This window comes from Lineus longissimus, chromosome 1, assembly GCF_910592395.1.
Source record: "Lineus longissimus chromosome 1, tnLinLong1.2, whole genome shotgun sequence".
Classification (NCBI taxonomy): Eukaryota; Metazoa; Nemertea; class Pilidiophora; order Heteronemertea; family Lineidae; genus Lineus; species Lineus longissimus.
Window position 1 is genome coordinate 22,029,433 of NC_088308.1, and position 25,518 is coordinate 22,054,950.

Sequence of the window (25,518 nt, forward strand, 5' to 3'; positions counted from 1 at the left end):
TTGCGATCTCCGAAAGATATTCTTTTTAGTGCTGCAAGGCAACGAAAGAGATGTTTTTTACAATGGATACATTCTTCTGAGTATGGTTTTGGTCAGATGGGCATAGTGTGCCCATTCCAACTGCATTGACGAATTCTCTTTTTCACTTGTAAAGTATCATCCAGCTTCTAATTACATGTAATTACGCTGTGAAAGACTTCGCTACAGGGGCCCGGCACTTTCCGAATCATTATCCTGGATTATGTTCTAGCTGGTGCCGGTTTCAATGATAAGTGGCCTCTCCTCACAGATAGGATTTCCACAACTCTAACGCTAGGTTTAGACAAAGAGCTGTCACTGGATTCAACTACATGTTTTGGAAAGGAGTATTTGGTGATCTGTTTTGAAAAAATGTTGGTGGGTATACCGTTGCATATACATTAAGTGTATCTTTGGATTCCAGTTGCTAACCTGAGGCTGTTAGTTCATCATGTTCATTCGTAAAGGATATATGTGCACTACAAGTTTAAAACCATTTGTACAAACGCTGCTTTAAATTGAACATGTTGAAGGTAAATATTGAATGGTTCCTGTCTTATTTGCATTTAGAATAAAGAAAGAGAAAGGTTTGAGAAAGGTTTATAAAAATTGTGCTTTGGGAACTATTGTTTGTCATTTCGGTATATTATTGATCTTAGAAATTTGCATCCTTCTGCAGAACATGTTGAAATGTACCGATTCCATCCATGCCTCTATCTTATATAACATTACGTGCACAGTCTTTAAAATCCATACTCGTTTATAAATTACTTCATCAAAAAGTCATCCCCAGGCATAATTATCTCACGTCGGCTCAAAGCAGAAAATAGATGGTGCTAAAAGCAATTACTGTTGTTCGAAATAAAGCTATTAGAAGTCGATGTTAAAAAACTAAAAAGAGTACTGTTTTTTGGAAACCTCCTTTCTTTTAAGCATCAGTGCCAACTCACTTGCTTGTAGGTAATTTTCGTTGGTGAAAACTATATACCATCAAAGGAGAAAATGCTGATATAGTTAGCTCACCTCTTAGCAGAGGTGAGCTTATCCCATACCGTGGCGTCCGTCGTCCGTCGTCGTCGTCGTCGTCGTCGTCGTCGTCGTCCGTCGTCCGTTAGCAGGGCACGTTTCGTAACTGTTAGAGCTATTGAGTTGAAACTTGGTACACATGTACCCTTATGTAATGACACCTTGGAGACCAAGTTTCGGTCCGATTCGTTTCATGGTTTGGCCACCAGGGGGCCAAACGTTAAAAGTGAAAATATGCAATATCTCCCTTAATAGTAGTCGGGAAATTTTGAAAAAAATATGGTAGGTACTTCTAGCAAATGTGCATCATATATCCTCCGGGTTTTTGATTTGACCTCCTTTTCAAGGTCACAGAGGTCAAATGGTGTAAATTGGCCGTTAGGATGTAACGATGGCACGTTTCTAAACTGCAATGACTATTGATACCAAATTTGGTACACATTTACCCCTTAGTCAGGTGATCTCAGGGACCGAAGTTTGGTCCAATATGATTCACCACTTGACCACCAGGGGGCAAAATCCAAAAACCTTAAAAATGTGATTATTCCTTAACTTCTTGCCCGATTGCCACCAATTTGATATCATGGGTACATCTAACCACCATACAGTATATATCACACAGGTTTTTAATTTGACCTTCTTGTCAAGGTCACAAAGGTCAAATGGCGTAAATTCGCCGTCAGGCCGTAACTATGGCACGTTTCTTAACTGCAATGACTATCGATCAAAAATTAGGTACACATGTACCCCTTGGTCAGGTGATCTCAGGTACCGAAGTTTGGTGCGATCTGATTTGCCGTTTGGCCTCCAGGGAGGGGGCCAAATCCTAAATTCTTCAAAATGCCATTATTCCTAGTAATGACTTGCCCGATTGGCACCAATTTTATATCATAGGTACATCTAATTCTAACAACCATTCAATGTGTCACCCGGGTCTTCTTTGATTTGACCTACTTTTCAAGGTCACAGAGGTCGAATGTTATGTAAATTGGCCATTTTGGGGAAATTGTAATTGCTTGGACCTACATCAAACCTAACACTACATGACACAATACCATGCTCTTTATCCATCTTTCCTCCACATGAGGTGAGCACAATGGCCCTGGCCATTTCATTTTTGTCTTGGACTCATGGTTTCTCAAAACGACCACCCTCACTTTAGTTTTGTGTCGACACTCATGCCTAAAAAATCAGTTAAAACAAGTCGGATGTTACATGGATGTCAGGGTTTCAAGTTTTAAATGTTTCTAGATTAATGAAAAATGTCTATAAAAGTCTTCTAAAATGGACAATGATTATTTGCATACTTCCCCGAGGCTATCACATAACATCACTTCTTCTCTTCTGATCTTTATCAAGATTGTGTTTTTTTGAGCAAATTTGATTCTGAACCAAAGGAATTGCCTCATGCCCTGAAGCCCGATTACTTGTCTTTTTCTGCGCTGAGAAATTTGTGTTTGCTGTTATTCGAAAGTTTTTCTCAATCTTCGATTATGATAGAATTTCACTAACAAAATGTCTTGGATGTCATCGGCGTTCATCATTACCCGGTACTTGATGATGTGAAAGTGGGTAAACTGATATTGAGTTACTAAATCTAAATGATGTTGCGCGGAGTCAGAGACGGTATTCTCTCATCATAGCTGCCATGAACGGAGAGCGGAATTGAGCAAGTAGATATATTTCTTTGGTTCAAGTTTAGGCATTAGCTCAACAAAAACTTGCAACGATGTTGTCATTGATATCGCCAAAAGTTTCAGAGAAGGAAATGGTTTTGCTCCCCTTTGGAACAGAAGCAGACAGGTATATACATGTAATTAGAGCGATGCCCAGTTTCGAAATCTTGTTCTTGGACAGTAAGTGTGAGAGTTTTTTGCAGGTAACACTTTTCTTGCAGTATCATATATCCTCCTACTGGCGACCTGTATTAGCTCGACAAATGTCTGAGAAACCAGTCAATTCTCCAATATTTCTTTGGTAGCCTGTGGGAAGCACACTAAATGTCATTGTGTGTGGATTACATGACAGATTCATTGCTCTTGATTTGTTTGCCCAGGTTTTGACTCATGATGGATGGCGCGTTATAGTGATTTCTACAGGAATCGAGCAACTAATGAATCAAATGAAATAGAAGAAATTAATTTGTCCAGGTGCTGGCTGTGTCTGGACAAAAGCGTAGAAGAGAACCGGAACCCTGCATTTTACAAGATAATGATCCTTGATATGCTCTAGTCGAGAACTTTGAAATAAATGTAATAATCCCTTTGATAAAACCACTGAGAGTTCCTTTCACTAATCCACCATCTGCAGCTTTCATGATAGTTGTTGCTGTTGAAAGTGATGCTATAGCACGTCCCTGAACTCGAGATGCATCGTTGATCTTCATCTTTGTAGCATACAGTACATCATATCATTTATCCAATTCCATTTGTTGCAATCTGCCATCTCTTTATCGCCATTTTGTAATCCAGCTCCTAAACCAACTGAGAATGGTTCTTATGGCAGAAGATGATTGTTTTTTCGGCATCTTTTGTATGTGATGTGTCATGTATGACATTTGATCGATGGACTCGGATAGCTCATAGTAACCGTACGCGTAAGGCATATTGTCTGTATTGCTTCAAGGATTGGGTGTTGATGCGATTTTGCAAAGATGTACTGAAGTGCTGTTGTGTTGATTGCTGAGGAGTAGAAGAAGGATAACATACAATGGGGCGACATTGGCCCATTGTGGGGTGTAATTGCCCCCTATATTTTCCAGCCTACTTGAGCCTTGAGATTTTCTTGTGAATTTAAAACCCAGTTCATACTTCAAGAATTATCCTCATTAAGCGGCCTCTTTGCTCTTCAGTTTTGAGAATATAAATCGCACCCAAATGTGATACACTGATATCTCATTAGTGATGGCCCTGGGAACAAAATATGAGGCAGAGATGAGCAAAATTCATAATCTTCAGACGAGAGACAGAATGATCGGAGAATTCATAATGCCATGACATGTATTAAGTGTAGAGTGTTTTGACCTGAGATGATCCTACTTTACTGAAATTTCATGGTGTCAATGAAATGGTCACTATAAAGGTCACTTCTTTTGAGATCAACAGCCATGTCTTCTGTAGCACCAAGTATATGATCCCACCTTCGGATTGGCTTCAAATGGAAGAAGTGTACCAAGGGAGTTGCCAACGCCACATCTATCAAAATGCAACTGCTCATTTCCTCGACTTCTCTTACACCGCAAACCTATAATTTGTCACTTGAGTTGTACATGTCTTTTGAAAGACACTATTGGTTTCACAAAGTAGCTTAGTTTACAGTGTGTAATGCACTGTGCCTCATTATCATCATGGGGCGTCCCACATGCTTGCGGTGTATGGTAGGGCAACCAATACCTTGAGCTCAATATCAATACCTATCAAGCTGTTACATACCAGTCTTTGATTAGACCATTTATTACCATCTCTGATCTTTGCTCTAAATGATCAAAGCAATTTTCCATCATTCAGGATCCCATCTCTATCATCTCTAATGAGAAAATGCCCGGAATATATCATCCCTGCCTGACCTTGAACTTCAGGCTTTCACAGCAAAATCTGTTATGTTAGGGGGTGCTTGTTTATTGTGCTCGCTCTTTCTACAAATTACATTTATCTTCATTTATGTCATGGGTTTGACCTGGGAGATCATCCCTTGTTTGACCCTGAACCGGGTGGTTTCACAGCTAGCAAAACATTCCTGATTTCTTCACAAAAACATCCTCGTGCGGATTGCTGTCTTCTGTGGTCAAGAATGATTCACTTCATTTCCCGCCAAGGAGTTTCAGTCGAATCCTAATACAATCCTGAATTTTTCTTGAATCCTGCTGAACTAAGGAAGGATATCCCGAAGCCTGACGGTAAAGATTTTGCGTTTATCCCCCCCAAACCACCCCCAGGTGAGACAAAGGTAGTGCAATACCAAAAACTATGGCAGTGTCAGCAGTTTCAGCATGCAGATTTGTTGAGAAATTCCTGTACATCCATGTCATCAATCGAGGATTATATCTACCCACGTCTGCAGCTCTGGGACGGATTACTGATTCCACCAGAACCGATAAATCTGATTCTAAATCTCCCGATAAGTCTCGTACCCATCAGTCATTGTAGTGTAGGACGTTTTGTGGTATTCTGAATCGTAATTGCCCTATCCACATGCTAATGGTCTCCGCCAGCCATGACAAAAAATGACAAAAGGCCATGGTTCTTTCATCCTTTTTCTGGCTGGTTTTGCGGCTCGTGAACAATGTTATCTCCATATACTGTATTCAGATGCAGTTTTTTACCCCAGAACAGAAAATATGAGTTTTATTAATTTGCAGTCAGAAAAGTTTATTGGCACCAACGAAGTTCCCACCTTGAAATGCACTTTTCAATCATGTCAACACAGGACAGCACTGATGCGCCTTGCACTGTGATGCTTCATGATGTCAGTGTTGCCAAGCAGTCCCATAATGACATGGTCCAATCAGAATTGGAGAAGTTGGTAGCTTGGGGTCCGTTGGGCTTTGGGTTCATCACTCTCCATTGATTGCGTTAGAATGAAGTGGTGATGTGGTGAGTTAAAAATTACTGAACTTCTGTGCAACAAAAGGGAGACTTGTAAACGTAAACAGGTTCTGCTGTATTCCCATTTGGTTCCCAGTTAATGAATGTTTTTGAGAAATTTTCAATATTTTGCTCTCATGGGCAATTTCTTCATGGCAGTGCTACATGCATTATTCATATCAGCGATCTAGTTCACGTTTTGAATTTATAGAATAAAAGTCTTCTGAGACGGACCATGGTTGCAAACTAACTCTTTTGAAACTTATATCGTGCACGCCAACCATGCCAATGGACTCCGAAAACTAGCAGTTGCTGTTGAGAATCTGTGAGGCAGTTCTCATTCTCAACATTACAACTAAAGTCTTGAAGCCTTCCATTCCAAAGCAACAGAGCTACTTAGGGAAGGCTGCTGGCTCTGGTCTGAAAACTGACTCAGCTGCTGTGTGTGAATGCATTCTCAGTCGGGTGTGTAGAGCTGGAATGAGTACCTGAGTGAATTGCCTTTTCATAGCAGATGCAGATAAGACTACCTTTACGACTAGAAAAAATTGATGTGCGGACTGTTTTGAAATCGATTCTACCTTTACAACTGGGAAACCTTTCCATCAAATAACTGATTAATAATGATGTTCATTGATCAGGCTTTTACTTTGAAACTTGCTGGTTAACTGCTCTCAACTCACCTCCATATTGAATCTTTGCCAATGCTAGCCCCGACTAGGCACGGTGAAGAAGCTTTGCCCATGCATGGCAATTTGCATGGTCCAGTCATAAGGTTCAAAATTATTCAGGAGGCAGATACCATGCGTCTGTTGAATGAATCTGTTTCTGTTTGCCTCCTCTGACTGGCCGATAATTCCAACAGTCTCAGCGATTGATAAAGCAATGGTACTGCCATCTGAAGTTACACAAGGAAACTACTGATGCTGGAATTATTCTGATGAGAGGAGTAACAGTTGTGGCTACCGCTTGGTGGCTGTAGTCGACTGGTCATAATTTGCTGGTTAGGGTCAAAACAAGGAGTGTGATGAACTTTGTCCTTGCATTCCACACAAAACTTCCTGTTAGTTCATTTTGCCTTTTGCAGCATTGCTCTTTGTGGGAGAGCTCTGACACAGTGTATCCTTTCCAAATGATCTCATGAATAACTTGATGAATTGGCAGCTAGATAAATTTGATACTACATGTAAATGAAATAATAGGAACTAGGTAGATGAATTACGTGATTTGATATCGATTGGTTATTTCATGTACTCAAGTTTATAAATGGACGCATGACCTTGCCTTTATTCACATAGAGTGTTTACAAAGCATCAGCTTACTATTGTAATTGTGTTTCAAAGGTGGCAGTTTCTGGGTCAGATTTTGTCCTACTTTTCTCTGGAAATACATGTGTATCCGGCATCTTTGACTTGAGGCAGTGTATTCAGATGTTTTCATCGCAGCGTCCTTTAGCATGTTGAAGTTCTTCAATAGGTTGAGGGGTAGGAACTTCATCGAAGAGGTTGGTATCTAAAAATGGATTGTTCTCCATGAAGCTTCAGAATCTCGATTGTTTCCTTTGCAACAGCCGGGAGCCAGAGTTTCCCTAGGTGTGCATACAGTGCGCATTTGCACTTGGCACTGTTCATGCTTCTTTCTTGTCTGACTTCTATGCTGCATCCAGTCTAGTCATGTCATTGTCTTGAAAGTCAGCAACCCGAACAGACCACAAGGCCTTGTAGTGACCAAGTTGCATCTACTTCTAGAGTAGGTCATATTTGAGGGCAGATTTTCAGTTAAATTTCAGCTGGTGCTTGACCTACCCTGAGGTCTACAACATGCAAGTAGGCCATTTTCTAAATCATTTTGTACCCCTTTACTCTTTCCAGGACGAAGCTGCACAACAAAAGAAATCGAGTACGCCTCCCAGTGATGACCGGGAGGAGGAGGTTTCGCCCACGCCACAGCCTGCACCGAAAAAAAGAAGTCGGCGAGGCGCTGTCAGTGCGGAGGTTTACACAGAAGAAGATGCCGCATCATATGTCAAAAAGGTAAAAAGGTCTCGTCCTGTTGCATTGAGTGGCTCTGCTTGTGATTCCTTCTCACCAAGTTAGATGGCAGCATTATTGATGTGTTGAAATGGAACAATTCACCCCAGAGGTAGAATTTGAAGGTTGCCATAGAGGTAGATGGCAGCACTGTATATTGTGATGATACGAATTCTTTATTCTGCTAATGAGAGATTTTTGTTGTGTTAATCTGCAATTATCTGATATTGCATGACACAAAGATCTCTCTTCTGCAGGGTCTTCACAGGTGCTCGAACAATTAATCAGTCATCGTTGCGACCAACGTAAATATCAAACGCATCGATGAAGGGTTTACCCGCAGACAAGAAATGTCAATTCTTCTTACTGCTTCTTATTACGTGTCTGCAGGGATCTGTCATATTCTTCAGTGCCAGTTTTCTGTTGTTGACAAGTTTTGATGCCCTGGCAGCGTCTTATTCATAAGCCTTAACTTTGCTGATGAAATCTCTCCGCCTGAGGATAAAGACTCTAAAATACTAACACTACCATCTGTTGCCATGGTAACATCTTGTTATCATACTTATATGTTGTTATCTAACACACCCTGAAATCTGGCACTTTTCATACTTCAGTCTTCAGAAAAGCAATGACAGTTTAAGAATGCTTTTTTGATGCAGATATGTTCATTATTGAAATATGATGTGCATTCGTCCTAATGTGGTAATTTGAATTACGATTTTTCCTGGTATGATCAATGGCTTCTATTTGTTCTTGGCAAGTTCAGTCTTGCTACTGCACCATGAACAAACAACCGCCACACAGGAAACCAAATACATCAGTAGCATCTTACCCCTCCCCTCAGGTGACTGATGATATTTTTCTTCTGATTTCAAGTCTGGGAGCCTTTAATTTGAGGTGACTGAATAGTGCACCCTTTGATGTCACACTTGATTTTACTTACCTGCCACTTGATTAGATTCCTCTGGCTATCAGTCAGAATACAGACCCTGCTCAGCATCCAAATTCCTTTCTCTTTGTTTGATCAGTCTGAAAGGGACAGATATAATAGACCTGATATTGTTACAAATGGTTTTATGGGGGGTATTGGCTCGGTTTTGGTCATCTCAAATCCAAGTCTAGACATATGAGATGACTGAAGAGTGTATTCTTTGATGTGACACTGAGTTTAGGTACCCTGGAGTTGATGTAATTTCCCTGGCCATCAAGAGATGGACCCTGCTCAGCACGCCAATTTATTTTAAATCATATTTCACATGGTTGGATATGGAGGGTGATATTCATGTTGGATTGTGTTGGCTTGGTTTTCATCATCAAGATCATCATCATCATTGCTCAAGTAATTGGATATAGGGATACTTCATTCCCCCTTTCAGACTTTAGAATGGCCAATCTGTACAAGCTTTGTATGAAAATTCAAAGCATTTTAAGTAATGTTTTAAGACATTTTTGACAGTTCTCTGATGTGCCTTGTGGTTTGTAATACAGAATTGTGTACTTAAGAAGATATTTTTTACTGTCTATTTATGTCACCTTGTGCCTTATGCGATGTCCAATATATGTTTGTTTTTGGCAAGGTAATGTATAGGCAAACTCTTTAAGTTATGATCGTTATCTTAGGATCGCAAATCCTGCAAAATTAATATTTTTCAGTATTTCCTTTGTGTGTCCTGAGACGAGCAGACTAGAGCTATTGTGAGATGACCTTTGAGTGGATGTTGTCCTGCTGAGTCTAAATCCGCATTATTACTTGATAGTTATTGTTCTTTTCATTTGCTGATCAGAGGAAGCATCAGCTAATTATAAACTTCCAAGTCCTGTCTACTATTTTTCGGCAGTTATTAGGTGGGATAATCATCCGCAGGAGATTTAGGTTCGAGAGCGTGTGGGCGTTTTTGGTCGCCTCCTTCAATCCCACTGGCCTGTAAGCACCTTTGTCTAGTGCTAAACATCTTTCTGGGAACCAGGCTAAAAGCTTCCATGTTATTTTTGCTCTTTGGTTTGAAGAGGTGGTTGTTTCTGACGAGAAAAGGAAGAACTGACTTTAGGATGACAGGGATACCAACTGGAGCCCTAGAACACAGACACGCGGAGATGGGACACTGAGACTAGTAGACTAGACAGTTAATTCTACCATATGATTCTTTTAAAATTATAGTACATCGTTTTGATGTTTTTGAAGTAAAAAATATTGTTCTGTTATTGAGAAATGCATCCCATTCACAAATAGTTGTTGTGCTGAGGTCCAGCCAATTTGTGTCATGATTAATGTACTCTGCAGTTTAGTCCATCCACAGTTTCATGCCTCAACCATCCGTTTAAGAATGGTTGATGTTTTCTTCTCACTGGAAATGGCTTTGTCACGCTTCCAGGAAGGAAACTGCCAACAAATTCCGATAAGGAAATGGCCTACAGTTTATGTGACAAGGAAATAACAAAAGTTTCTTCTTACCAGATGATGGCTTTTGGGCAGAGATAACTTTTATGCTCAAAATCTTTGAGGGTATAAATTGCATTCTTGCGGTTACTTTTTGTCTTAATATTTGTGGGTATGGTTTCTCAGGCTAACTCTACACCACTTAACTTCTGCTGGAATCTAGTCCTGCAACATTACAAGTCGGATCAGACTTTGATAAACTGCTTTGTAGTAGGGGCATTTGACAGGTGCCAATAACAGGCAGGAAGACTAACCCACAGGCAGAATTTCTAAGCTGGGTTGATGGCTTAGGCTGTAACTGGATAACAGGTCAGCTACATGTTTGTCAGAATGGCTGTACTATTCATTATAGACAACTTTCGATGGGGAGGGAGGAAATCTTTCGACTGTAGTAAATGCATTCTGTCCCTGTGAAACTGAATGAGGCCAGGCTTGCAAGGGTGTCTATAGGGCATCAGTAGTTGCACATGATTGCAATCAAGATTCCGGGTACCAATTTTACCCAGTTGCCCAGTAGACCGCCAAAGTTAAATGCAACATTTAATTGGTGACAATTTCGCCTGAATGTCAATTATAAGTTGGGTACCAATAATAAGAAGTCAGAAGACAGTTACCAAATCACTTCAATCTTCAGTGTTGCAGTGCGCAGTAACTTTCTTTTTTCCCTGCAACTGTTGATGCCATTGGCACATTGGCGTAAACAATTAGCTACCTTGACTGATAAAAAGACTAGGGAGGCGAACATCCTTCTTTTATGTCATGTGCAATCCTCAGAGAACCCGTCTACATTTTTCTGTACTAATCAGCTACATTTTTCTGTACTAATCTGTGTTGTAGACTCTAAAGAATGATAGACTCGCATTAACTACTTATTGGGAAAGAAGTAATATGAGCATGCCTAACATTTTGTCCTTCAAAGCAGAGTTGCCTATAAATGGACCCTGTTTCCATGTAGTTGTGAAATCTGCAATCTGCGACGCAGAATATCTGCTTTCATTTCATGGCATTAAAAGATTGGTCAGAACATCATCAAAAGTACACCTGAGTTCAACAATTTATTTAGAATGGTACTGGTATTAACTTCATAAAGATGGCTTAAGCAAAAATGCATTTTAACTGCATTGAATAAAACACTGTTTTTTGCCTCAAGGAGATCTTCTTATTTCAACAATTTAATTTGGTTTTGACTTTTTATTAAATCAATGCAGCTGTAGTGCTTTTATAGCCAAGGAAGAAATGATTGCATTAGGCGGTTTTAAAAGAATCGTAGCATTTGCAAGAAGTGATCGGTTGCTACCTCGTTACCATAACAACCAGAGATTCACTACTTATTGGATCTTGCCGTTGGTACATTCCTTGATTTGGTTTGGATCACCTTTCATTTGTCAATAGGAATCTGGTCCGCACTTTCTTTCAAAATTATCCATTTTGCTGAAGCAAAAGGTGTTTTTCATGAGGACCAAACATGATTTGTCCCTTTTTCAAATCGTTTCTTTCTCCTCATGCATTTTAGTATTTGTGATGTTTGTACTGGCTGAAGTGAACAGAAGTCTTGTCAAGAATAAAAAAGACATTCTGCATGTTATATTGGAGGGGAAAACACACACTTCTTTATCAAAGGGGCAACTTGGGTGTGGGATGGTTGCCAGGAAGATAATGTGCCTTCTTGCCACAATGTGCCACCACATGTAGCGTCACGCTCATGCTGATCTAGATCTCCAATAACGATTTTTGCTTGTGTTGCAAGGTGGTTTTGGCTATGGCTTGTGAATTTCAGTTTAAGGTTGCATTGTTTGCTTGTGAAGTCATTATTTCAGTTCAGTGATCCAGTTTGGAAAAGTCGTGGCCCTGTTGGACATGCTGGAAGCCATTTTACATTGAAAAATCACATTTCTCATGCCCTGCTTGTCCCTTTAAGCTGCAGAACATGAAAGGTCTGATACCCAAATACAACATTTTTATTGATATGGTAATCAGCCATGTCCCCAGTGTCATGCTTGTCCTGCTCTTGTCACGAGTAGTGACGAACTTATTTTGCCAAGTATAAATAGGAAGACATGGTTCATGTTATCAGGGATGAATAGAAATCCTTGTGTTGTATTAGCGGGAAGATGAGAAAAATTGCTATTTCTAGCTGCAAAATGCTACAACTTTGTTGATATTTGCACTATAAAGCTGTTGAATCAGCCATCTCCTCTTTAATCTTTTTGTCACAAATCCTCTAGTTACGACCATACCCTGCATCGCTACTTTCATCGGCTACGAAATACAAAACCTGGACATGACCAACTTTATTGATATTTGCTCTCTACCTGTTGAATCGGCCATCTCTTCTCTTGTCACGATTCCTCTAGCGACGAGCATATTAAACCCTCCAACACGACCATTGTCATCAGTTCCATCATCAGCAGTAGCGCAGAAACATCGCTCTTCATGCTCAGTGTCGGTACCACTTGTGCTTGCGTGTCGCGTCACTCGGCTAGCCAGTCTCGCTGATTTAGTCTCAGAGATTTTGGATTGTCACCGTAGCTTGCTATCAAGGACATTGGTTTCGTTAGCCATGGATTTCAGAGGTGATATTAAGAATCTGTCAGCAGAGGAGCAACTGGCCTTGGAAAACTATCGACCGAAGGTAGGAATTTGTGAGATTCTACAAAATGTCATTGCTATGCCTCGCGTTGCTGTCAAAGGAGGCCTATATTTGTCGTCGTGATTATTCCCAATACTGACAGTATTGCTTGGTAACGCGTTGAATATTTGTTACTATGCTCAAATCAATAGCAAATGAAGATAGATGCTTTTATGTGAAGTGCAAAAGACATACTATTTTGGTTTCAATGCTCTTTCAATTTGGTTTCAACAGCAACAAACTTCTTCGCTAACATTCTGTTGATGATGATGCAAACTTTTGCTTTGATTGTTCAATTGCTACATTTGTATTTTGAATCTTTATCAAAAGCAGTAGTTGCGTTTGATGTTGGAATCAAATAAGAATATGGCAATCAGTTTTCATGGCAATCTAATTGTCCTTTTTTGACTATCTGACCTATCATTCTTGGCAGAAGTCACATCCCTTGTCTTGCATTCTGGATCATTTGCACTTTATAGATGGGGTTCTATTGTATAGTTTTTCATGTCGTTTGAACATAACACATAATCCAGGATGTTGGTTCTGTTGGCACGGAGGTAATCCCTCAGTATTACTTGCTGTAATCTATCAACCCTGACAATGACTCTGGTAGTTTTTGCTGCGTCCTTGCATATTGGAACCAAGCAATAGTTGTGTTGACATGAGATTCTCCAACAGTTAAGAATGGTGTTGGAGTCTGAAATACTAGGTTGCCTGGGGAATTAGGATGTCAGTGTTTAGAAAAGACTTCATCTCAATTTGTTGATTCTTTGGAAACCTCTCTTATAGCAACACCTTTGTTAATACCATGACACTCTCTCTATTAAAAATACTTGTTTTGGTAAAATCATTTGTCAGTCCAGCGGGCGTCCTTAATAAAGCGGTTCTTCTGTAATAAGGAAAGGATGTGTAGCCATGGCTGCCACATCTCTCTTGTTCTTAAGAGGAATCCAACAGAAATGAAGTTCATCAAATCTAAAGATAAATGGCTGCTGAAATGATACAAGTATGACATAAGAACACACAACAATGAGAAACCAGACACATGTACTCATTTAAGAGAGGAGAACAGCAATTGTTAGCAATATTTTAATTTTTTCTCAGCTCAAAGACTCATTCATAGAGGCACGCAAATGCTGACAAGAGTTTTTAATGTTGAAAAAATCTTGAAGATAATGGAAATGTATAGGTTTCCTTTGGGGGAAATCTTTGGCATCGCAAACTAACAATGATTCATCCTTATAACTAATACTTGGTTGGTTCTGCTGTTTGAATAAGGCTGCCTGATTCTGAAAAAGTCAACCACAATGGTTATTCTAAACTTCTCTAGATCAGCTTCTATTTGGGGCAAAATCCGATCTGCAGGAGGTTCTGCAAAATCCTTTTGAATGGAAACCGATTCGTCTTGTTTAGTTTTTCACCTGATCACTTCAAAGCTTTTACAGTTGACATCTACTCCTGACTAGCTAATCCATCAAAGCCAGAAAGTTGAGAAAGAATGTCAGATATTGAATTTACAAGATAACTTGTACCACTGTGTGTGTCACAGAGGAATCTGTTATTGCACCTCTCTCAAACCATTCAGGTTGTTTGCAATATTGATTAGATTTTCTAGTTGAATAGGCAGGCATGTTTTCTCAGGTTGTCTCAGAATGATGGAAATCTATTGTCATGTAGATTCCTGGAGGTTGATAGGTGTCATTTGAACTGGAGAACTTCTTTTCCACTTGAAGGGAACGGTGCTAAAGATACTGCTTGGAATGCGACAATACTGCATGCAAAATCTGACAGTCTGTCTCTGCATACATTGAATGATAAGGCTGATGTGCACCAGCACTGCCTTGCAAATTCAGAGAGTTTTGCACAACATTCTTTGCAAAAAATTGTGATCTTAAATCAAACCGTCTCTTGGCTTAACCTGCCTGATTGGTCCTACGATGGGGATTTGTCAGCCTGAACTCCATCACTGGAAGAATATGCCTGTTTTCCTGGTTTGGTTATTTTGTATTCATTATAGCCAGTCACCAATAACCCGACCCCTGGTGGTGTTATAATGAGCCCGCTGCCCTTTTCACATTTGGCTCACGTCAGGAACCAGGGTACGGGTTGTAGTTCCTTGATCTGTCCCCCGTTCCTGAGGTGCTAATGAATAACAAACGGACACGAGATGTCAGGGGAGTTAGAAATAACCATGAGCCAATATATTATCTATCAATATTATAATTTCTCTCCTCTGAGGTTGACACCATTGGGAGAAGGTGAGAAAAGGCAAAAATTATTTTCTGCCAAACTCAACCACCATGCAGATCACGTCTGCCCTCAGCTATGTTCTCTTCTAGCTTTTGTCACCCAACTCCTTCCTGACCCTGGACATCAGTGTGGGACATGATGGCGTAGAGAAGTCATTATCTTGATTAATCGAGTTGAGGGGCTTTGAAAATATTTTGATACGCTGCTCAGTAATAGACCTGCAAAAAGCGTTATGCGTGACTTCTGTTTATAATCGGCTGTATTATTGCTCAGATGTGAAAATGTCATACTAACTTCTTGTCATGCAATATGGCTTTACTGTGAGTTATTGAGAGGAGGGAAGGAAGCTTCAGAGGAGAGGATGGCTCAAGAGTGACTTACGATATCTTCTTGACGTCACCGACAATTATTGAAATGTGTCAGTCATTGGTGTGTTTGTCAGGATGTTTGGATCAATTATAAATCCCAGGCACCAATCTATGAACGTATTCAAATCTTTTATTACTGATACAAGAGTGTAAATCAAATTATTAATTACTTAAGCAATCTTGGTTAGGGAGGTCTTCTTTTCAATAAATCAATGATTACATCATGAAGCACACACAGAATCTTTTCAAGGTCTCAGCATACAACATCAGCTGATCAACACAGCTTTTATGATGACAGATGCACTCCCTGAAGATGGATCATCCTTTGATACAGCAACAGGCACTACTCCAAGAAGCAGCAATGAAATTTGTGATGCAGAAAAAGAACCCACAGCATTCCCACCTAATGGTGCACAAATGTCATTCAGTCTCATCAAATTCTAATCAGGTGTTCCTTACTCTCATTTCAGGTTGTCCCTAAGGACTATAAAACAATGGCAGCTCTCTCCAAGGCCATTCAAAAGAATGTTTTATTTTCCCATTTAGACGACAATGAAAGAAGGTAGGTGACAGTTCCCTCCACAAATAATCATTCTTTTCTGACATGGGGGGGGGGAGCAGCTACATGTAGCATATTGTTCCGCCCTGTCTGTTGAAGGCAGACTGTGATGCTGCCTGGACATTGGCATAGACAGAAAAAGACCCGAAAGGCTGTGTGTTTGCTGCCCCTTTAATAAAGGACTTTATTTCCAGAAGGTGGCAGTATTATATTAACAGAGCCTTTGGTCGATGAAATGTTGACATTGGCTGGAAATCTATTACTGCCACCTCCTGATGATATAAAAGTTCCTCATTGGTACATGTGTGCTTTAGATTTAGTAATGATGAGGTATGGTGTGTTTTGCGTAGATTTGTTTCCCCTTTTAGGATGCAGATTTATCCTTGGTTTCAAATGATTTGATTGAGAATGGTTTGGGATAGATACAATGTAGTAGATCACAGATGGTAGAAATAAAAAGAAGCAACGTCTTCTATGATTACCATTAATCAAGATTTTCCGTTTTCCATTTGGGTTCTAAAAGAAACAGGATGTTCTTGCTGAAAAAGCTCTTTGTCGATGGAGGTCTACTATTTTCTAGTAATTTCCCTTGCCAATATTATATTATTTACAATGTTTCGATTTGGACGACATTTCCTTGTTGGAGTTGTTTACCCTTGGCTCTTCCTCCCATCCAGTATGATGGCTTAAGATTTTTAAAACCCCACAATAATTGTGGAGCATGTATCATTATGACAACAAAGCCTCCCCTCTTCTATATTAAACAAAAAAAGACTTGTTTTTAATCACCAGCATTCCTGCTTCATCTAAATTACATTTCATGTTGTGGCTTCTCTGACAGAATTGGGAATACTGTAAAGTTGTCGGTAAAGTGAATTTTTCTCTTAATTGTCTGATAAATTATAATTGAATTGTACAAACTGATAGAATATAGTTGTAGTGGCATATCAAATGAAGGGAACATGAGCTGAAGTTGAGATGGGTTAGTTGCACTATTTTTTTCTGTGGCCAAGCGACGTTCCGTGTGCCAGCTAGCTTCAGGGGTAATTCTCTTTTGGTCATGCAGAAAAAGAAGTTATGTTTGGATGATGATAGCATCCTAAAAATCCTGATTGATGTTGTATATCCTAATCACCTCATTAATGCCCCATTTTGTGTAGCGTGCTAGGGTTTTGGTAAAAAAAATGGAGACCTATTAATTTTCCATTTCCTCATGGTGCTGTTTTACAGTACGTCCATTCATATTTATCTCATGTTACCAATATGAAATTGGCAAAAACACAAGGCTGGAAGACATAATAAGAGTATGCCAGCAGGAAAGTTTTCCCAAGCTAAATGGTATCCTCTTCTTTTCCTAATGTGACTAAACCCTGATTGGTCCAGAGCCTGCAGTCCTGGACAATCTCCTGCAACTGCAGGTTGAGATATGAACTTTTGTGATTGTTTCATCAATCCGAAAAGAGATAGTTTTATTTTTGTTCTACCATCAGGAAATGGACATACTGCAGCTGTTGGACATAAGTAAAAGTGGTGAACATGGCCAGCAGCACAGTCTGCCCCTTGGAAATCAATGAAGGTGTGTTGAATATGATATTCCCTCTCCCATGAGTCCAGGGATAGAAATTCACAGAAGTGACAGAAGCGATTGCCCTTGTGTCTTCCCCTTTTGCCTTAGTGACCTTGAAATGTCTTCCTAAACAGAGGCAATCTTTCCTTATCAATTTAGATTTAAAGTGTGCCCTTTTTCTCAATACTCACAAAAGTGCCCTCTTCCGAAAGAAAAATTGATGTGCCCCTTTTAAAACGAACCCACCGTCCTATTCAACAAATTGATGTACTGGACATTTATTTATACTGATAAGGGACCGAAGCCATGCACCCAACATGCCCAACATAATTTCATCATCATAAGGACTTGAGGATGTACTTCCATACTAATCACTTACTGTCTTGGGGTTTTGTTTGATGTCAGCGGGAAATCTGTCTCCTGTCTTTAGTCAATAACATGTTTGTGGCCTTGAGTTGACTGTACTTAATACATGGCTACAGCCTTACATATCTTTGCTGTAAAGGTTGCTTGTCTGGATTGGGGCTTGTGACAATAATAGGCATGTCAGAAAGAAATTGGTCTTTCATCATCTTGATCCCAAAGACAGTGATATCAGTCACTTCTTCTTCATGCTGGTAAAATCATTAGGTAATGTTATACCCAAGGAGTCAGGATGTTGGCATCTGTGCCCTGCCAATTGTCAGACTTCCCACAAATTCTGAGACATGTTGTATGGGCATGTTATCGAAGAGTTGGTTATCATTCTGAAGGGTTTCTCTGGGTACTGCAGGTTCTGCTTCAAGCTAACCATATCGCAGCACAGTTATTGCGTGTCTCATACATGTGCCATGCTCGACCTCCATGGCTGATATTTGATTTGCTTGACAAAGAACGCCATCATGCAGAAGCACTCTTGTTCCTTTCCAACCAGTTATTTGATCTCGCATCAGCGATAAGAAATGTGACAAGTTCCGCTATAGTGTGCTGGGCTCAATCACAGCTGTAGGAAATAATTTTCATAGCACGACTCAGTCTCTGGGGTTTCAGACCAGATTGTTACTTTGGATCAGGCTTTCGTTAATTGCGTTCAAGGAAGGAAGGAGGAATGATGAGTTGTTATTCGTTGGAGAAGCAGTGTGGTCTTTTTGAGTGTGTCATGTCACACGAGAAGATACTGTGACCAATTTTAAAGATGTAGGAAATTGTGATGAGTTGACTTAACTTAAAGGAGGCTATTGGTGGAAAATGTGACAAAAGCAAGACAGTGCGACAGGCGAAAGGTAGTGTGACAAATTAAATACAGCGAGTCAAGTGAAAGACAATGTGACAAGTGGATCAAGACAGTGTGACAAGTGAAAGGCGGCCTGACAAGCGAAAGACAGTTAACAAGTTAAAGATAATGTGACAAGTGAAAGACCTAGAGGACAAGCAGAAAATGTGACTTAAGAGTGTGAGGCAGTACTTGTCTTGCATATTTAGCTTTATGCCATCTCCTGCTATGACCTCCATGAATGAGGCAACGTTGTTGCACCCGTGGTGTAGTGTAACTGCCGCTTCTTTGTAGCCTCACTCAGAAATGCATAAGAAATAGAGGTCATGATTAAAGCAATGTCTAGTTCATTGACAGCTACCGCGTAGTAGCTGATCCTTCATTGGTATGCAGAAGATCGATGTGAGATCACAGAATTAACTGCATCTCTGGTTCCACTATTTCCTGAGGAGCTATAGAAAGGATCATTGGCAATTGTTCTGTCATGAATACAGAAGAGATTTACCTGACAAACCGGAGGAATGTTGGTTTATACTGATTTTGGTGAATATCGCTCGTTCCAATTTTCGTGCTTGTGGTTGATATTATGGTGTGTCACATAGAAGAGGAAGGGAGCCAAAGACCATGGGGTGCCTCAATACTGCCTGTTGAGCCATCACTTAGGTTTTGTTGTCCTGATTGTTAAAATGACAGTGTGCATTGTTGTCTTTGGGTAAAACGGGCAATCACTTTAATAGTTTGATGTTCATTGCAGGTTGTGGCAATCACCGGTTCTTGTCAAAGGAACCTGCAATGATCACCACAAACACACCATTTTTGTCGCATATGATCATGATCACAGGTTGCTACAATACAATAGCTCGTTTGCGGAGCGCTTTTATACAAAGATTGAGAAATTTGTTGATCACTAGAAGCCTTATATTACTTCTGTCTCCACGGCGGCTATCATAGCGAGCAATGTGACTAAGTGATGAGGTGAAATCCCTCTCACACTCCTCCCACCAACCAGGCAACAACCATGCTAAAGGTTGACAAACACCGTGATTAATTCACAGCAGCAATAAGCCGTACTAATTGGCACCGTTTCTGATGTGCACGGTCATAAGACACCATCGGTAAGGAAGTGTCAATGTAACCTTTTGTCAGTATTCGCTATTAGAATCAAAAGCATGGTGCAGTGACGGGAAGATCAATAGGGACCAATGACCTTGTACTTACGTTTCGCCTACATGTTTCTTTACCTTTGAAATGACCTTGTGTTTTACCATCTTTTCCACTGTTGTCAACAAGTGGGTCTGGTTATTATGTTTTACCTTGGCCTTCTATCAACAACGCCTGTACCCCTACAAGTGTTAGAAGAATTTGAAATTCAACTGAGGTATTAGTTTTCTCTGCAATTTTGAAAGTTATACAGTACTCACAAACTTGCATGAAAAAGCCTTGGAATCGTCTCAACATTGTCAGCCCTTTGAAGAACTACATTTAACTCAATCAGTTCAGTGTTGAGTAAAAGCATCATAGAAATTTTACGATATCATGACTAGAGGGGGCAGATATCACTGGATCAAAATCACAGTCATAGCAAAGAATCTAATCAACTTTGATGTGCCATACTTTAAAGGTATCACATTTAATGAAATTTTCACATGCCGGGAGCAATACTTCTGGTTGTTCTGTCAACTTATCATTAGCAACTGTCGTAAACTAAATTTTGGGAAAAGTTAGTTTTCCAAAATCACACATATTTTTTTTTGATTCGAAAAAACGAAAGTAATACCGGATATAGAAACAAAAATTTATGAGGCTCGCTTACATATTTTTGATAGAATGTAATTTTTATGGCTGTGCCTCTAGTTACAATGTAGACTATCTGAAAAAATCCTTGATATTCAAGCTGATATGTAAGACGATAGATAATGGGTGAAGATTACCTTTATTCCAAGTGCAAATCAAAGAGTTGAAACTGTCGCCTAATGTGTAAAATTATCGAGTTTAGAACTCTGATGGAGTTCTTGGGCTTGCGGCAATCTTCTGCCAACAAAATGGTTAGAAATTATTCTCTCGGTAGTTTACGGCTCAAATTGACGTTAGGTAAAGCTCGAGGAGACTCATTTCAATTACCTGTTGACAATGTGATTGATCTCACGATTTGAATCACTTCGGAGGTCTCTCAAACTGTAATTACTCTGCCGTTGGGGAGACATCGACACTGATTGTGGAATTGTTTAGTGCAGTGTGCTTGCCACCATTTAAGCTCCTTTATTGCCGAGTTAATGATGTTTGAGGCGTTATGTGATGACGGTCAATAAAAAAACTGCATTTTGATGGTCTAATTTGAATTTCATCCTCACATCGGGATATTGTATCTACACGAGTTTAATCACTCTCACTCTTTACACCAGCATAGAGTTCGACATAGAATCAACTGGTAACACCGAAGAAGAGTAGACCACTTCATGGAAAGGTCAGCTTAGTAGGACAGTACTTGGACATTTTGCGATTTTATGTTGATGATCTGCCAAGTCTAATTGCCTGTCTTGAGACTGGCAAAGAGGAAGACATATCAACAAGGCAGGAAGATCTTGCTCTCGTAGATTTTGAAGAAGATGCTTTATGACATTGATATCATCCTTTGGTGACCGAGAATGCCAAGAAAGAAAAAGCGTCTGGAGGTACTTTTTGCGGATCTCAGATAAAAATAGTGACAGTGACTTACTGGGGACAGAGGATTTCCGCAATTCTCTTTGGGGATTGACAGTGTTGACAGGTATTGGGTCAAGTGATCCCCTACAAATGAGTCGAAGTATAATCCATGGTGTTCAAGAGTAGATAAGGATGGGTTGATCCCGTTTCTTGATTTGGTACACTAGTATCAGCTTGAGGGCATGGGGGAGGAGATATCTCTGCCAAGATTATTGGGTAGGTGGAGGTGTGTTGTCTGTTCTGATTAGAGAAAGCTTTTAGGCTCGGGCTGTGATAGCTTTCCGTTGAAACAATAACTCCAGATGAACCGGGAGGGAGTAATATTGAGTCTGAGTGAAGGGAAGGTCTGAGGGGAAGGTCTGACCCCCTCTTTTATCTGCCATGATTAAGTGCTGTTATAACCAAGAACATCAGATAAACTGCGGGGAGTGATATTGATTCTGGAAGGAAGGTCTGACCCATCCTCTTCCATTCGCCATAATTCAGTGCTGTTGAAACCAAGAGCTTAAGATGAAGCACAGCGTGAAATTGATTCTGGAGGAAAGGTCAGGCCTCTATCTTCTATTTGCCATGATTCAGAAGAACCAAGGAGTGATAGTGACTCTGGAGGGAAGGTCTGATCCTCTTCTGTTTGCCAAGATTTAGCGCTCTTGTAACCAAGAACTTCAGATAAACCAATGACTGATGTTGACTTAGGAAAGAAGGTCTGATCCACTGTCTGCTGATCATGATGATATGTACATGTAAGACTTGCAATTAGCTAAAATGACAGTGATCAGAATTCTGAGAGCACTATAAGGCATTCCCAATGCAACCAATTAGTCCATGATGATAGAGCTAAGTGGCAATCAGTTCAAATAATCTGGTGTTGTGTTGGAAGTAACAGAATTGATTCTATCAGGAGTTAACTTTAAGTCAAAGACAAAAGAGGAAGGCATGATAGCTAACAGCATCGTTTCCTTCATGCCCTGGTTTTGGCCTACAGTTTAGCTTCACCCTAATGGTATTTGGCGAGACAACCAATACCTCCAATTTAATAAATCTGTATTCCTTAAACGAATTCTCTTAGTTGATGCTATCAAAACTCTATATATACATGTCCCTGTTTTCAATCAGCGCTCTTGACAGCAATGCTTAATTTGCCAACTTCCTAATCCTACAGTTCAATTTCCATCTGCCCTGGTCCTCTCCCCGCTTCCTTTCATTACCATCATCAACAGAATTCCCTATTTGCCTCCACTATTTGGCTTATAGGAAATGATTAGAGAGAGTGCTGGGTGGTGCTATACTTCCCTTGAGTTGACCGCGGGTCATATGAATACTGAACAGCTAAGTCTTTTTCAGCTCTTGCTGGATTCAGTAGCATACCAGGGAAAGATATACAGTTATTGGTTCAAGCATATTTGAAAGACAACTTGCACTTGATCATGCCTTGTTGCTGAATAGTATTGTAATGATACACCTCCTTTGTCTTTCCAGTGACATTTTTGATGCCATGTTTCCTGTACACCGACATGCTGGAGAAGTAATCATTCAACAAGGTGAGTGAAGAGACACATTTTGAACGCATCTCAAAAAAGTGATATCACCAAATGTGAAAGACTCTGACAAAAGGATCACTTTCCTCCAAGTAGCTTTTGCTATGTTTGAGATGTTACAGCAAATAAATTGCTCCTTCAAATACTTTACCGACTAAGTAACCGATCTTTGGATCAGGTTTTCTCCACTTAAAACTTGAGAATGATATATTGCGAAGTCCATATCTCAGTCAATCCTAGGATATTGTCATGTATGACATGTACATGTACATCTTTTTAAAGATAATCGTGTGAGGAATTATCTCGTACCAATAAACCTTTTTCCAATGTTTGGATATGTGTACATCTTTAGCCTGAGCTTGCCACAAATAGCTTGGTACTTTACTACTTGTGCTCAAAACCTTTCACATTGATGCATCTCCATACCAAATCTAATGGACTAAAAATTTGATAATCTTTAAAATCTAAAATCAATATGTTTATGACGAGATTTTCCATTTTGACTTGCATTCAGAGGGAAGGCATTGCACAGCTAGAGTATTTCTATATTGGTTAAAACTGTCACACCTTTATTGGAACTGTTCTGTTGCAAGATAGTTGATTGGGTATATTTTATGAGTGAATTTTTCTCCATTTTCTAGGTGATGAGGGAGATAACTTCTATGTAATAGATCAAGGAGAAGTAGATGTAAGTATATGGCCTTGGGTGAGGCACTTTGTCAAACAGGCATCCTTTGAACGGTATCAATGTCCGAAGGCATAAACGGAGTCAAACCGTGCGAGTCAAGATGCATAATTATGGGATCTTGTGGCTGCCAAATGGCTAATGGGTGTCAATTCTTAAAATTGCCCGCTGTGGACATAACTGCTCAAAATTGCTTATTTGGACTGACAAAAATCAGTTTGGACGGTTAAAAATTACTGAGCTTGTTTTGATAACGTATACCCGTTTTTAATTATTCCTGATGAGAAATTATTTCATCCTGTGGCTTGAAGCAAATTGCCAGGACAATACCAAAATAACTTCTCTGGCCTGTTAACCAATATTGTGGTAAATTAAAGCTTACCTATCATGCAATGTGAGCTTAATTTCCATCAGCTGTAAACCAATTTCCTTTGCGATATTATTTTTACACAGTTCCTCACTCAAGAAGTTTTTTTCGCTTTGCAATAATTTTCTTAATTATGGTTGTTATCTCCCAATATAAAATGAATCAAAGTGAATTGATGGCTGTTCCAGTCCTTTGCCATTGTGAGTTCAAAGCTAAAAGCTTCAGGCTGGAACTGCAGTAGACAGAGTGAAAGAATGCTATCTGTTATAATGGGCCTTTTGGCCGAGTAATCTGATTTTGAAAATGCATAAATTGTCTTCAAAGAAAGTGATTTTTATATGCCAGTAAAAGTAGGGCTTTGAGAGTATTGCTGAAATAAAATAGATTTTTACCAATTTTTACCACAAATAGGCATGTGCTTTTCATAATGGAATTTTAAGTGGAAACAAGGTAGCGAGCGCCTGTATGGTAGATGATGGTTTTAATAATAAATTACTAAAAAACAAACCTGAAATTACTGTTGTAGCATTATTCAAATTTATGCTGAATGTACATGTTTGGAACGTGACTGAGCCACTTAAGATCGATAATGTTCACCCGTTCTAGGCAGCCGTGATTAAAGACGTGCTCAACCAGAAAATTAAAATGGGAGAAATAACCACGACCCGGCATCTACTGATTAACCCTAGTATAATGAGGGTGGTGGGGCGGGTGCTATTTCTGAGATGTCGTTTATTACGACTTTCAGGAATACGTATCTTTATCAGAATGCAAACATGATTAGCATAACCAAGTGTAACAACCACACAAAAGCATACTTGTGTGACTGTGTTGTTTCTTGACAGAACGATTGCTTTTAGGCCTAAACTTATGACTGAGCCATTCTCAGTCCTATAAATATTTGTTACGTTGTCGGTTGAAAATAGCCCCACACTCCCTTCGGAAAATGTCAAAGCATGCTTCACACAACAATAGTGAACAAAACAGCAACCCCCTCAATGCCTTCGGGCACTTTTTTATAGGTGCGGAAATAGATAACAAGTAAACGTGAATCATACAATATAAACAGGCAATATTCGCACTCTTTCTAAACAGATACACAATTATTTCATCATCGCTGCATTTTTTCTTGCATGAGAAGAAACCCTCGTCTCCAAACCTGGGGTTATTTCCCTATTTCTGTCAGAATGGAGATGTCGGTTTCTATCTGCCCGATCAGACACCGAGGCTTTTGGTCTCATGATCTGAGGTGATCACTAAGTTAATATCGGCTTTTTGGGCTTTTGTTTGACATTTTGGGCGAAGAAATTACGATTGGGAGGTCAGCTACACTAGTTATGTCGAACCCAAAAATCAGATGCAACGTAACTCAGAACCTTACCTGCTCATACTCAAACAGGTTGTCAAACAATAGGCCTTGTCCGTTTACCTATTTTCAACTTTCATCTGTTTCCCAGACAACCCAGTTGTTCCCAGCTCTACCTAGTTATCAGTGTCTGTTCATGT

At 39.8% G+C, this 25,518-nt stretch overlaps 1 protein-coding gene across 6 annotated transcripts in view; it reads left to right on the forward strand.

Moving 5' to 3' along the window:
* The window catches only part of LOC135492182 (cAMP-dependent protein kinase regulatory subunit-like), a 58,918-nt gene that overhangs the window by 24,881 nt on the left and 8,519 nt on the right, over window positions 1-25,518 (forward strand). For 5 of the 6 annotated variants that reach the window (XM_064778437.1, XM_064778458.1, XM_064778447.1 and 2 more), the window contains exons 2-5: window positions 7,499-7,660; window positions 15,812-15,903; window positions 22,902-22,963; window positions 23,602-23,648. In XM_064778437.1, the coding sequence (XP_064634507.1) occupies window positions 7,499-7,660; window positions 15,812-15,903; window positions 22,902-22,963; window positions 23,602-23,648 (363 nt within the window). Of the gene's footprint in view, window positions 1-7,001; window positions 7,132-7,498; window positions 7,661-15,811; window positions 15,904-22,901; window positions 22,964-23,601; window positions 23,649-25,518 lie in introns of those variants that run through there. The other variant, XM_064778477.1, reaches the window with a different exon arrangement.